Raw genomic sequence first — 14866 nt, forward strand, 5'->3', positions numbered from 1 at the left:
ATGGTTTTATGTGATTTGGTGTATTTCAGTTAATTTTTCAAAAGGATTAATAATCTGAGCCAGGTAAATGATTCCCTATCCGTGTTGTCTGATCATATTTTGTTCCATTGCTTATTCTGCCATTGCATCGTCTGTCCGTCACTGAGTTTGAGACAAAGACCTGAGAAGGCATCAGAGCTCTTACAACATACATTCAGAGCATGGACCGGTAAGGGCAGGAGGTACTAGATTTGGGAATCACCAGATAAGACCATTTAGAGAAAGGCTATGTAAATTATCTCCCCATCATGACAAAAATCGAAAATATGACATTGTTGGCATTGTTGCCAAGCAGGTAGTAGCGAGAAAACAGAGACTGCTGGATGGAAAACTAGAGACACTTGTTATGCTCTGATCAAACATTGGGCAAATCGGTCACCCGCAGCAACTCAGGAGGCAGGCCTGCAGCAACGGGGAAGGTGATAAGGAAAAAGCAGTGATGAGGTGCATTGGCAGCTTCTGGCTGTCTTTTTTAGGAAAATAGTTGAGTGAGACAAGAAGAACTAGTCTACGAGGAGGGTAACACAGCTTTGTTATAGGAGTTGTGCCTACATCCTGCAGCCAGCAGCTTCTGGACCCCAAACAGCAGGAAATTATCATGCAGAACCTTTCTCAACGGTCTCCATTAACTAACATTGGCCGGGCAATGGCAGCAGCTCAACAGAAGAGATCAGATACAGGGTGTGGCAGACCCACCTCAACTCGTTCCAGAAAGCCTCAAGGTGCCTGCCATTAAACTGAGGATTAGAAGTACAACCAGAGACTAAAATGCTGTTGGTTTAAGAGCTACTAACAAGAGCAGACTTTGGGTGTGGTTATTACACATGAACTAACTGGAAGCGAACAGAACAGAAACCTACTGTATTTCTGATGAAATTTGATCACTTACGTTGTGGGCACCCCTGAGATGGACCCGCTAATCCAAAATTTGGTTTGGATGTCAAGACTAATAATCACACACACATCGAGAGGGTACGAAAAGGTTTATTATTCACTTGTTTGTGGGGAGAGCAGGGCAGTCCCCACCCAGGTCCAAAAAATGAATTGACTGGTTGGGCTTTTTATTGTTCTTAGGGTGTGAGGCTGGAGAAAGGGTTCCTGTTTTTAGGCCAGGCTTGTGTGGTCTGAACTTCCCACTGGGCCAAAGAAGGACGCTTCCAGCCTTTCTAAGCAGCTTGCCCAGAAGTGGAACATAGGGGGTAGGAGGTATAAGGAGGCATGAGAGCTGTCGGTAAAATCACACATTAAAAAATGGAGTCAACCTCTTTATCACAGCCAAATAAATTATAAACCTGGTCAATATAAGCCTATGATTGTTCAATATCTAAGGAACTCTAGTATGCACCAGCAGTAGGAGCCTGAAAAAGCTGTGATAAGCCCCAAAAGTTTCAGATGTGGATGCGAGTTTGATGAGCAAGAATTTCCTAGAGGTCGAACCAGTTTTTCCAAGAGAGCAGATTCAAGGTTTAACCAAGGACCTTATCTCCTGCTGGGGTGAAGGATCTTTGTAAGCCTTGCTCGGGCTTTTGTCATGGCGTGGGGCATTGACAACTAACCATCATTCCTATCCTTTACTTTAGTAGTCTTGGGTGCCTGGGTGGCTCAGTCAGTTAAGCATCTGCCTTCGGCTCCAGTCATGATCTCAGGGTCCTGGGATCGAGCCCTGCATCAGCCTCCCTACTGGGCTGGGGAGTCTGTTTTCCCTCAGCCCCTCCCCTCAGTTGTAGAATTGCTCTCTCTCTCAAATAAATAAGTAAATAAACAAACAAACAAACAAAATGTTTAGTGGTCTTTCTTCCCCTTTCCTTTTAGAAACAGAACTCTTCCCCTGGAGATTTAGTGGAACATATGCCCATCTAGCGCAAGAGAACATGTCCCCGTCTCCCTTGAAGCTCGGTATAGCTATGTGGTAAGTACTCACGAATAACTGTGAGCAAAAGTGATGGGTGAAATTTCCTTAAAAAGAAATAGCTTGCTCCCAACTTCCTCTCTTTCCCAGGCTGCAAAGTGGGTGTGATTCTTTGAGCCAATTTTGACCGTGGAATGAACACCAGCCTTGGTAATAAAAGAACAGCAAGATAGATGAATCCTGAGGCCCTCCATTACCATCTGAAATGGAGCTGGCCGGCCCGCCCTGGACTTCCCTGCCACCTCCGGACTGCTGTGCGGGGAAGAAAGAACTTCTTCCACGAGCTGCCATATTTTGGGGTCTCGGTGACAGCAGCTTCAACCATTTCCTCACTTGTACAAAAAAAAGTGAATTAAAGCATTAAGAAGTCAGGCTTCCTTACCTTTTTCTGATCTTAAAAATGGCCTTTCCTTATTCCTCTGGATTTTAGCTTTAAGAACAAGCATAAAAAGACTCAAATGTAACTAGCTAGAAGCAAGTAAGACCTTAAAGCTACAGGTGACCTCAGGAATTCAGCGTGTTTCTCCTCTTTTCCAAAAGCCAACATACAGGATATAGGTATGTATACTCCTTGAGTCAAAAGAGGCCTTCATTAACATAAACCTATGAGTGTTCACACCGATACATGAAAACTCAGATCAGTAGACATCAATTTCCCTTTTTCCCAACACATCACATATATCCCTGCACTATCTTGATCTATTCTCTGTAATTAATTAATCAGAGGTTATTGGATTAAGATATAATGGCTAGAGTAGACTTCCTCTCCCACTATGTGGTGCAAAGATGATGATATTCTCAGGTTCCCATTCTCAAGTAACAGTGTTTCCTAAGGGCTCACAGTGTTGTTAAGACAACAGGGACACTGCAAGAGAAAGCCAGCACTGAAGTCAAGGGACCGGAGCCACCTGAAAGGCCGTCATCGACAGCGTGCTCAAGGCCTTTTTCACAGGGCAGCTTGTAACACTAGGTTAGAAAAAACGATCATACTCGCCCAACACCCTTCCATAGGAGACTAGGGCGCTCTCAGTGACTTGTATTCTAAAATTAAGGAAACAGCAGGATGTGAATGAAAAGTTGGGAGATTGTCATCCCACTAATATGTCTTTCTTAGAGCCCTGAGCAAGTGCGGTCCTTAAGTTGCCTTTATTCTAACAGAAGCATGTTTGAAGACTAAGAAAAGAAAGCAAAAAGAAATCAGGTTGTCAGTTGTTCCTTCACTAAAAGTGGACCTCTCCTCAAAAAAGAGGTTTGATTCTACCTGGTGAATACTTGGGTTGGTGTGATATTCACGGAGACCTGGGACAGATGTTTGGAATCTGAGTTTATGGACGGATGGAGAGCAGAATGGTCTCCTCCATGAAATTCTGAGAAAGGTGCAAGAAGCTCATGGATGGCAGCGGCTGGCACTGGGATACGTCTCTGGGTCCGGCCAAGCCAACTGACCCTACGGCAGCGACGTTCTTGTTTTAATACCGACAACATCAAGGGCGAGAACAAAGAAAATAAAAACAAAATACTTGAACGGATTTTGAATATTTTTTTCTGGCCTCAAAAAAGAAAGGAACAAAAACAGCAGCTGAAAAGTAAGTGTCCTTCACATCATGTACAGTCGGCTGCGCCGAGAGAAAAATCCATCCAACGCAACAGGGACACGGGACTAAAGGAGCACAGAGCTAGGGAAGACCTTGTTCAGAATCGTCTCCCTCTCTTAAGACATAATCTGGTGACAAACAATGGGGGGCCAAAGGCAAGTGTTGGAGGAGAGGTTTTTCCCAATCTTTGAGGATCCCTTGATGAAGAGTCATGGAAATGACTGCAGACTGAGCTGACAGGGCACTTCTCATTTGTCAAGCAGGAATCAAAAGGTAGTCTTTAACAGTGGCAAGTGGGGATCCTATTGTGAGGTCAAGACTTGTGCGGGGTTCCTTATCTCAGTACAAGCTGAATCTAGCAGAATCAAATGAAGCCCACGAGACCCTTTTTTTTAAACCCTGGTGTTCCAAGCATAAAAAAGGAAGTATAAAACAAAACAAAACAAAACAAAACAAAACAAACAAAAAAAACAAACCACGGACCACTCTATTTTAATATTTTTAGGCAGCATAAATCATAATGGTTTGTATACTACACTGTACAATTATATACTGTTACTTTCCAAAGAAAATTAACTTCTTATAGAGTTTTCTGAAATGGTTACTCCATTAGGGTAAGAGCTTGACCCCTTAGCCATCGCCACGACACACGGCATACAATCTATGCGGTCCCGAGTCTTCCGGCTGTGCCTGTTTCTGCTGCCATCGAGGCTGGAGCCTCTCGGAGACCTCGCATAGCCCCCTCCATCTCCTGCGCCAGGAAGTGGGCTCTGCAGGGAGATGTGTGCCGATGGGTGCAGCTTCTGGGCTTTGCTTCCCACGAGCCTTCTCCCCTCTACGAGAACTTGCGCTTCTTCATGGCTTCTGCTTTCACTGCCAGGCTCTTGGCGCAGATGGTCAGGACCACAATGAGAACACCCACCACAAATGTCACCACAGGCCAGAGGAAGCAATGCAGGAGGACAATCTCGTCATGCGTGCGATGCAGGAGCACATCGTCTGGTCTGCAAGACAGCGGAGAACGGGAAAGAAAGAAAGAGGGGTCAACTGCCTTGGCACGGCATAACTCTGCAACCTGGAGCCCAACCTTCTTTCTAGCTCAAGGGGAACAATCATCACCGAAAGGGAAGACCTCGCTCTGGCTCTAAATACTGTACTTTGAGATTCAGATCCGTGACGGAAAGTTCGGAGGTCTTGAATCAAGCCATGGGTGCAAATTCACATATTATGTTATAAGATAATTTACACGTTGCAAAAGGTCAAAAGTGTAGCAATCTTTTACGTTATTATTTTCCTCCATTCTAAGTTGATGAACATATCCCATTTTCTCACTCACCGTTTAATGTCTGCTGGTCAAAGTGGCATGAATCGGTTACTTGTGGGTTGACACTCTCAAACCCAAATTAGACCTCAGCGGGACCCAAATGATTATAATTCACAAAAAGAGTCAGTGAAAGTCACTTTTGAATCTCATCAGAAAGATCTATTGCGTAGCCTTCAGGTCAACTAGGCTCCTTTGTGGGAAGGTTTTTATTAATGAACAGACAAGTGAAAGGTTAGATTTAATGCATTTTTCCATGCTTCTGTGGGGGCTGAGGATTAGCCCTCATTTTAAACCACTGACCACTTTCTTAATAAAGTTTGCAAAGTCTTAGCAATGTATTTCTATCTTATCAATGCAGGGCTCTATTTTCAATTCCAGCACTGGTCTCCTTCTCAGGAAGTGAAGACGAGATGCATTCCATAGCCATGATCTCTCATCTTCAGCCATTAGAGAGAGAGCCTGGGAATTCAGCCTTCATACAAAAGGTTTACTTTTTGCAAGACATTTCCGTGTCATCCCCAGGAAGGTTTGTTCTATTATCCTAGAGAAGCAGTGCTTCCTCCAGGCAAGGAAGAAGATGATGCGGAATGATTAGTCCAGTTGCCCTCAAGAACATCAGAAGCTTTAGAGTACAAGGGCAGTGCATTTAGCAAAGAAATGCATTCTTGAGGAGCTCTCACTAATCATCACTGTCATAATGCAAAACCTATTCTTCCAGAAGACTGACAAAGAATGTTGGGTATTTCTCTTCTATCTATAACGCAGCCATCATGTGGCGCTAACAAAAACAGTTTTGCAGATTCACTTTGAAATTACAAAATCCTTGCCTTTTTTGTGCATCATTTCAGATTTTGCCCATACTTTTACTGATATTTTATTTCATATGATTTCTTGTTTTTTTAAAAGATTTTATTTATTTATTTGACAGCGATCACAAGTAGGCAGAGAGGCAGGCAGAGAGAGGGGGGCGGAAGCAGGCTCCCTGACAAGCAGAGAGCCGGACGCGGGGCTCAATGCCAGGACCCCGGGATCATGACTTGAGCTGAAGGAAGAGGCTTTAACCCACTGAACCACCCAGGTGCCCCTATTTCATATGATTTCAATTAAAATCTGTACTAAATGAATGCAGAGCTATTGTAACAGTTAAGCCCAAAGCATCCCAGCTTGCAGAAGTTACTCTTTTTTTGAATTCCTGGAGCAACCCACTGTCTTCAAGACTTGTACTATCATTCATTGGTGATATATATTAATACAACTTCATTTTCTCTTGTAAGGCCCTTGACTTTGTCATTGCCCATTATTCTACAGAAAGATGTTGCTAAATAACCACTTGCTCTTGATGATGGGAAACTGTCCCTATTGCAGCTTGTTATTTATGCAAAATTTCAAGAAACTTCAAGCTCTAGGTCCAAGTATAGTTGGGGTACAATATAGTGGGGTCATATTTTATAGTCTTTGAAATCCCAACCTCTGACCCTGCCGCAGTTCTCTTCCCAGCTAGGAGAACTCAAGACTGTCAGCTGCCTCAACCCAAGTGTGCAAAGGAGAGTAAAAGCTGTCTTGGTTTCAGATGTCACATTTGGATCTTTAATCCACTTTAAGTTTATTTTTGTGTATGGTGTAAGAAAAGGGTCCAGTTTCCTTCTTTGGCATGTAGCTGTCCAGGTTTCCCAGCACTATTTATTGAAGAGACTTTTTCTCATTGCATATTGCCTCTTTTGCCATAGATTAATTGATAAGAAGATTATTTCTGGCCTCTCTGTTCTCTTCCATTGACCCATGTGTCTATTATTGAGCCAGTACCATACGGTTTTGATTAGTATAGCTTTGTAGTATAGCATACATCCTGAAATCTGGAATCGCGATACTTCCAGCTTTATTCTGGATTTCTTAAGATTGCTTTGACTACATCAAAATAAAAAGCTTTTTGCAAAAGAAGCCATCAACAAAACAGAAAAGCAAAATACTGAATGGGAGAAGATACTTTCAAATGGCATATTCAATAGGGCTTAATATCCAAAATGTATAAAGAACTTATACAAAATATATGAAGAATTCAACATAGTATTTTATATATATATATACACACACATATACACAAACACACAATATTATACAGCCATAAAATATATGAGATCTTACCACTTGCAACAATGTGGATGGGTTTTATGCTAAGTGAAATAAGTGAGACAAAGACAAATACTATATGATTTCACTTATACCTGGAATCTATAAAACAAAACAAAAAAGCATAAACAAAATCAGGTCTACAAACACAGAAAACAAACTGATGGTTGCCAGAGGGGAGGGGCAGGAAGGATGAGCAAAATGGGTAAAGGGGAGTAGGTGGTATAGACTTCCAGTTAGGGAATAAACAAAGGCATGGGAATGAAAGGCATAGCAGGGATATAGTCAACGGTATTGTGATAGTGTTGTATGGGGACAGATGGGAGTGACTCTTGTGGTGAGCACAGCATAATGTATAGAGTTTTGAATCACTATACTGCACATCTGAAACTAATGTAAAGCATATGTCAGCTATACTCAAATAGAAAATAAACTGTACTATTACTAATTTTTTTTTAAAAAGTTGTCTTGGGATGGCCTTCTTCCCTCCCTTCCTGCCTACCCTCTTTTCTTCTCCCCTTTGCTCTTAAGGTCAAGGGTGCACAATAATGTGAATGTACTTAATACCAGAGAACTGTACACTTACAAATGGTTAAAATGGTTTAAAAAAAAAAAAGAGGGGGGACTTGTATTCTTAACACTATTTTAATTAATTTGCATATAATTTCTGTAAGTGTTTTGCAGTTAATTTTCTAGTAAAATACTTCAGTGAGTATCCTCTTTTGTGTTTTTTTTTAGTGTTGGTATTGAATCCTTTACCACAATATTATACAGTTGAGTCAGGAAAATAGATGAGCGTGGATGGATGAGGGTGGTTGAACCACTATGCATATTCTCTGAAACATTTAATTAAAAAAGGAAAGGAGTGAAAATAATGGAAAATGCTGGACCCAGATATTTGTTTTATTTAGAAACTTCTTGGCATTCCACCTGCTTTAAAAGCACTTGAGGCAAAATTTTATTTTAATATTTCAAATGACAAAACATGATTCACTTGAGATAGCTATGCTGAATGTGTAATAGCTTCAAAAGCATTCTTTGAGGCAGAGATACTATATAAAAATGCTCACATTTCTTTCAAAATAATTAATGTCTGTTTCCAGTTCATACAGTTCTAAGATTTCCCCATTTTATCCTTCAACGGGAAGGAAGGGTGGCAGAATGTGCTCCTTTGCAATAAGGAATATTTTGAGCTGAAGGCAACTGAGAAGATACAAGAAAAGCTTTTAGGGCGACTGGGCGGCTCAGTCAGTTAAGTGGCTAACTCTTGCTTTTGGCTCATGTCATGATCTCACGGTCCTAAAATGGAGCCCTGCATTGGGCTCCATGCTCAGCCAGGAGTCTGCTCATCTCCCTCTCTCTGCCCCTCCCCTGACTTTCACTCTCTCTCTACAATAAATCTAAAAAGAAAGAAAGAGAGGAAGAGAAAGAAAAAAAAGAAAAGGAAAGGAAAGGAAAAGAAAGAAAAGAAAAGAAAAAAGGAAAGGAAAGGCAAAGAAAAAAGAAAAGAGAAGGAAAGGAAAAGCTCTCCTATTTGCCTAAAAGTGGGACAGAAATTTTTAAAGAAGTCCCTTTTCCTCTCTCTTCCAGGAAGGACAAAAGTTAATCATCGGAGACAATTCTAGACCTTAATCAGTCCATAAATGGCATCAGATAAACTATCTAACAAACTTTTCTAACTAGCTCTTACCTTCCATTAGTTCCCACCATATGTTTTACCTTCTTACGATTTGCTGCCCTAGAAACTCAAAGTCCTTTTCCTCAATCTTGTCATTTCTCTAGAAATGTACATCTTTTCCTTAAAGATGTTATGTAAGCCCAGTTCCTTTTTTAAATTAATTTTTTATTATTATGTTAACCGACAGAGTACATCGTTAGTTTTTGATGTAGTGTTCAACAATTCATTAGTTGCGTATAACACCCAGGGCTCATAACCACATGTGACCTCCTTAATGCCCATCACCCGAGTTCTAACGACCTCTCTGAGTTTCGCATCACTGAGAGCTTCCACGTGGACCCAAAATGCACTTGTTAATAAATGTCTGTTTATCTCTTGTTAACCTGTCTTTTATCAGTCCATATTGGACTTTTATCAGTCCATAGCCCCAGACTATGAATCTGAGAAGGGTGGAGGGAATAGTTTTTCCTCCCGTTTTTCCTCCCGGCAGGAAAAATGGATTTCTCTGCACAGGAATGCTTCACTTCATTATTCAGTTAATAGGATTTATCAAGATTATCTCCAAATTGATCCTTGTGACACAATTAAAGTCTGGTTCATTCAAACTAGGACTTCAGTGTCTTAATTTAAAGCACTCCCCTAAGTTTCCTCCAATTTGATCAGACAGCTCTGCTTTTAGAAATCTGTTTTCCATAATTCTATAATGGTAGGACTAAAGGGGAACTTTTTTAAAAAATTACTATTTTCAGGGTGTTTGGATGGCTCAGTTGGTTAAGCATCTGACTCCTGATTTCAGCTCAGGTCTTGATCTCAGGGTCTTGAGATCGAGCCCTGTGTTGGGCTCCATGCTCAGCAAGGAGCCTGCTTAAAATTCTCTCTCCCTCTCCTTTTGCCCCTCCTCCAGTCTCTAAAAAAATTACTTTTGCAATATTTGGCAAACTGGATAAACAACCTGAGGAGATTTGCACATCATATGGAGTCTAATCAGGATGGTGATGAGGAGGTAGGCAGTATACAAAAAAAGAGTGTGATCACTCTATATTTGAGGACTTCAAAAAAGTAAACATGGGATTTATTTGGGGATATATAGAAACACTAATGGAAAGCACTTTCAAATCGGGGTGGGGGGGTACAAGTATCATAAAACAAGAGAAAGTGTTGTGAGTACCCTTAGAAATACTTTCCTAAGGGTTGGCCCTACCCTGAGTCGAGGTTTGAAAGTATATTGTAGGTATGTCATTAAATAGTTAGCATTTATTAAGTCCTTACTATCCTCCAGGTGCTCTGGTAGGACATTTAATCTCACTCGATCCTTAAAATAACCCTATGATGGAAAATTTTCTAATTGTCATGTTATAATCAAAGAAACTGAGGCAAAGAAAGAGGAGTTTACTCAAGATTACACAACATAAAATAATAACACAGTGTTTTGAAACCCTATCTGTGTGACTTTTTAAACCTGTACTATTTGCCCCTTGGCCAGCTTTTCTCAACTTTGAACCACTTCTGGTGTTTTTTTGAAATGCAACTTCCTGAATTTCAAGTCCTGGTTGACTGCATCAGAAAATGAAGTTGTAGGATCCAGACAGCTGCATTTTTGAGAAACTACTGGGGAATTCCAATACATAGTCAGGTTTAGGAGGCACTGTGTAAAGCCTGAATAGTCAAAAAAAAAAAAAAATACTGGAGTGAAACATAAAAAGCTACTTAGCTGGCTATTTCTGAAACTGTCTGATTAAGTCCTGTGTCCAGGTTATTTTCTTGGCCTCCACATACTTTTGGGAAGAGATGCAATCATTACGTTGTCCTGGGTTAAGACAGGAGGAGGGAAGGGGTGGGGAGTAAACAGGGTAGGGTAGGAAGTAGAAAGCACCCCACAGATTAACAGCAATGGACCAGATAAAAAAGACAAAGCTTCGGTGTATATCATCCTAAATATAAAAAATACATTCCCTTTGATTTTGTCTCACCAAATGAGATTTCTTCCAACTCTCGATACCAGTTCTGCTGGCTAACAGGGAGAGAAAATGGTGACCCCTTTTTTTTAATGGGATGGAAAATTTCTCAAACGTATCTCAAAGTTCATGTTAAAATCTGAACTGCATACTAAGTTACGAGTCTCCCATAATGATAACTGCACCAGTGAATAGAAAAGATGATCTACTTCCAAGTATTTTCTCAATAAGATCCTATAGAAAGTAGAAATCTTTTTCTTTTTCTTTTTTTTTTAGGATTTCTTTATTTTAGAGAGAGAGAGAGAGAGTGCGCACACATGCTGGGTCTCATCACCCTAAGACCATGACCGGAGCCAAAACTAAGCGTCAGTCACTTAACCCACAGAGCCACCAGTGTGTCCCAAAAGTAGAAATTTTTTTAGATTTATTATCACAGCAACTTTTTGCTTATCTGAGCAGAGAATTTTCCTTTTTATATAGGCTGCTAGAAAGTTCAAATTTTGGCTTGCCTTAGCAGATAATACAACTTTTTTGTGCCAGCCAGACCACTTATTTTTTTTATGTTTCTAATTTATTTTATCTTGCTAAATTCTATCAATCTTTAGAGCACTCCTTAAGACATTCTTAGAGTAGTAGCAATTATCTACACTTACACATCATGTATTTGATAAACTTTGGAAACTTTTTAAGTTGTCACCTTCACTCATATTTCTATGAGAAAATATATACTACATCATTATAGGACTTTGGGCTTGCATATTTTGTGGAAATCTTAAAGTCTACAAAGGCTTCATCATATCCAGTCATAATACAATTCTGCAGGCATAATGTCAGTCCAACATGCCAGGCCTCTGGTAGAGCAGCATAGTCAGATGACATTAATAATGTGGTGATTTCATCCTCCAAACGTTTTGAATAGGTCCTCTCTATTCCTGCTCTAAACATCGTCTATTATTTATAACATGACCTACTTTTAAAAAGAATCTTAAATAGATAATAAAAACAAAAGACTTAAGTAAAATAAAACTCTTCAACCAACAGTAAAGAGCTAATACAGTGTAATCAGGATGAGAAAACAAAACAGAAGTCGAAGGCTAAGAAGAGCTCCTACCTTAAGTGTAAGTAGAACTCACCTCTGAGCATCCCCGTCTCCAAGGGGAAAAGGACAGCGATGTCTTACACAGCTGCCATTATATAAAAAAAGGGAAGCATGCCAATTCATCAGAACAAACCTTTTACTAGGGCTACCTTCCTAAATGAGATGGTGCGCATTTTTACATGAAGTAATTTGTGTAACACATCTGAAAGTCTCAGAGCAGCTTTACGAAGCTGGCTAATGAAATCATGTGAGGAGTTTTTCATAATACTAATTCCAAGGTCTCAGGTCTACTGAATCAGACTGAGGCAGGGTTTTTTTTCTTTTAAGATTTCATTTATTTATTTGAGGGGGAGAAAACAAGTTGTGCGGGGGCGGGGGGGGGGGGGCTGGAGCAGAGGGAAAGGGACAAGCAGACTACATTGAGCATGGAGCCCAATCTGAGGCTCGATCCTAAGACCCTGAGATCATGACCTGAGCAGAAATCAAGAGTCAGTCTGTACCCCCAGACTGAGGTTTTAAACAGTTTTCCAGGCGATGCTAATAATTACTCACATCTGGGAATTACTGACCTTAATGCTTCTTTTTTTTTTTAAATATTTTATTTATTTATTTGACAGACAGAGATCACAAGTAGGCAGAGAGGCAGGCAGAGAGAGAGGGAGAAACAGGCTCCCCACCGAGCAGGGAGCCCGATGCGGGGTTTGATTCCAGGACCCCGAGATCATGACCTGAGCTGAAGGCAGAGGCTTAACGCACTGAGCCACCCAGGCGCCCCGACCTTAATGCTTCTTGAACATCAAATGTATCAGTTTGGTTTTTGACATAACTGAAGAGCTGATCGTTCAAGTGAAATCACTGACAAGCATTCTACCTCAGTGGTTGAAAGGGGAGTCTATTGTCAGGTTAGATTCCTGACACGGAAGTGACAAAATGGTATTTTATAATGAAAACCAAAAACCTGACATGCACTCATTCCCAGATAATTTTGTCTCCTTGGAGCTAGGTTTCAGACAGCCTTTGAAGGTTTTTCTCTGAAGTCTCAAATGTATCTCAACAGATATTTAATTGAAACACCACACGTAAGAGGCAACTATGGCATAGAAGGTTTTCAGGCCCGAATTGCTGACACTGACTTCTGAACTAGAAAAACCTTGATGTGGGTATCACTAAATGTTTTAATTTTCAGCAAGACTCTCTGGGCTTTCTGGAAGGGGACTGAATTAGGACTCCATCTACTGATTGATGATTTTTAAAGGATTTCAAAAGTTTCTTTTTTTTTTTTTTCCTACCAAAAGACACTAAAGATTGACTGATAGAAACACTGAATTTTTGGTTTTGGCACAAAGCTATCCTTATTGAGAGTAATTAGCCAATGCGTTTAGTTGTGTTTGAAGCAATTTTAAAACCTTGGCAAGAGAAAAGTGTGTTTGTCTTCTTATATGACCACAGGAAGACTCGTGAACAGCTAACCTGAAAGCTGTATCAAGTTATGTTATAAATTACAGTGGGGATACAGAGACCAGAACATAGAGATTCTTTGCAGCATTCTTTGTGATGATTAGTTCTATCATGAGCCCATTTTTGCCCACTCGACTTCAGCAATGATATTGTGATAAGGGCTTCTAAAAGCTTGCAAAGTATTATATCAACATCATAGCTTTGCTCCACAGATGGTTCCTATGGATGAAAATCTGCTTCTAGATTTATAAAGGTTATTAATATCCTTACATTTTCTGAACTCTTTTCTCCAGTTAGGTGAACTTAGAGTTGTAATATTTAACTGTTTGAGTTGTTCCTCAAGCTTGCCTATTCTTCTCGGTGGGAACTAAATCAAGCCTCAGACCTGCAGTTTCTAGAGAGAAAAATGTGCATTTGGCTTTCGCAGGATACACGGCAAACTGGCAGGTGTTATTTTGGAGGAATAAAGGGTTGAATTAATTATAAATAGGAAGTCCCCCCACCCCGATGGTAAGTCCTGAGTAGCCTTGCAAGTGTAGGGCAGAGTTACAGAACATGAACTTGAGTTAGACAAACCTGGGTTTAAATATGGGATTTACAACTTGCTAACTGCATGATTTTAGGAAAAATACTTCAACCAAAAAGAAAAAGAGAAATACTTAATCCCATGTCTTAATTTTTTCAACTGTGAAGTGGTGCTAATAACCTCTACCTTACAGGGTGGTCCTGAGGAGTCAATGAGAGAAAGAATGCGGAGGGCTTTTCCTTTCAATTCTAATATGTGCATCAAGAAAAAAAAATCCAGGGGCACCTGGGTGACTCAGTCGGTTAAACTGTTGCCTTTGGCTCAGGTCCCAGGGTCCTGGTCACATCAGGCTCCCTGCTAAGTGGGGAGTCTGCTTCTCCCTCTCTCTCTTGCTCTCTCTCTCTTTCTCTCTCTCTCTGTCAAATAAACAAATAAATATTTTTTAAAAATCCAGTAATACCAATCACTTGATTAGGGACACAAATAGGAGTTACCCCTTAAATCTATCCCCCAAGCCATCATTTAACACCTTAAATTACTCTGGTGTTTGGGCTTAGCAAATGTTTTCTGACCGGTTAAGTCAGATGGTTGTCCTTACAGGTGCAGCCCAGACAAGGAATTTGTCTCAATCCAGGTCTTGTAAGGCAGAGGCTCCAGGAAACCACTGTGGCCCTGGGCTCCCAGAGGAACAACTTCCTTTAAGGTTTCAGTCACACTGTGTGGTTACTATTTTTTATATATGTCTTTTTCCCAACCTGATTCTAAGAACCCTGAAGTCAGGAACATACAGGGAAGTCCTTGCCTGAGAGGATACTCCTGAGTTCTCAGAAAGAAAGAGGGATGATTATCAAGACCCGCAAACCAAGAAAATGCCAATTTAAAAAAAAAGGCAAACTAATGAATCTGTCTTATTCTGAAGAAGCTTGGTAGAAAAAGATTTTATTAATTACAAATCCTTTCTCCCATTGGAAAAAAAAAATGGAAAGAGAATTTTTAGGCTATCTAGATATTCTTTGAGATTAGATCTAAGAAACAGCATTCAGTTTATATTAAATCCCTTTCCTCTTCAACCAGCCTCTGCAGGCTGCTCAGGAAGTCACCTGCATCAGTGACCAAGAATGCTGGAGAGCATGACTTTCAGTTGGCTGATCTCATG

General features: G+C 40.5%; 1 protein-coding gene across 1 annotated transcript in view; it reads right to left on the reverse strand.

Moving 5' to 3' along the window:
* Positions 1-3468: 3468 nt before the first annotated feature.
* Positions 3469-14866, reverse strand: part of KCNMB4 (potassium calcium-activated channel subfamily M regulatory beta subunit 4) — a 60714-nt gene continuing 49316 nt past the window's right edge. Inside the window, exon 3 of the mRNA XM_046010882.1 lies at positions 3469-4547. Coding sequence (XP_045866838.1) covers positions 4379-4547 — 169 coding nt within the window. The 3' untranslated portion in view covers positions 3469-4378. The remainder of the gene's footprint in view (positions 4548-14866) is intronic.

This window comes from Meles meles, chromosome 7 (assembly GCF_922984935.1).
Source record: "Meles meles chromosome 7, mMelMel3.1 paternal haplotype, whole genome shotgun sequence".
NCBI lineage: Eukaryota > Metazoa > Chordata > Mammalia > Carnivora > Mustelidae > Meles > Meles meles.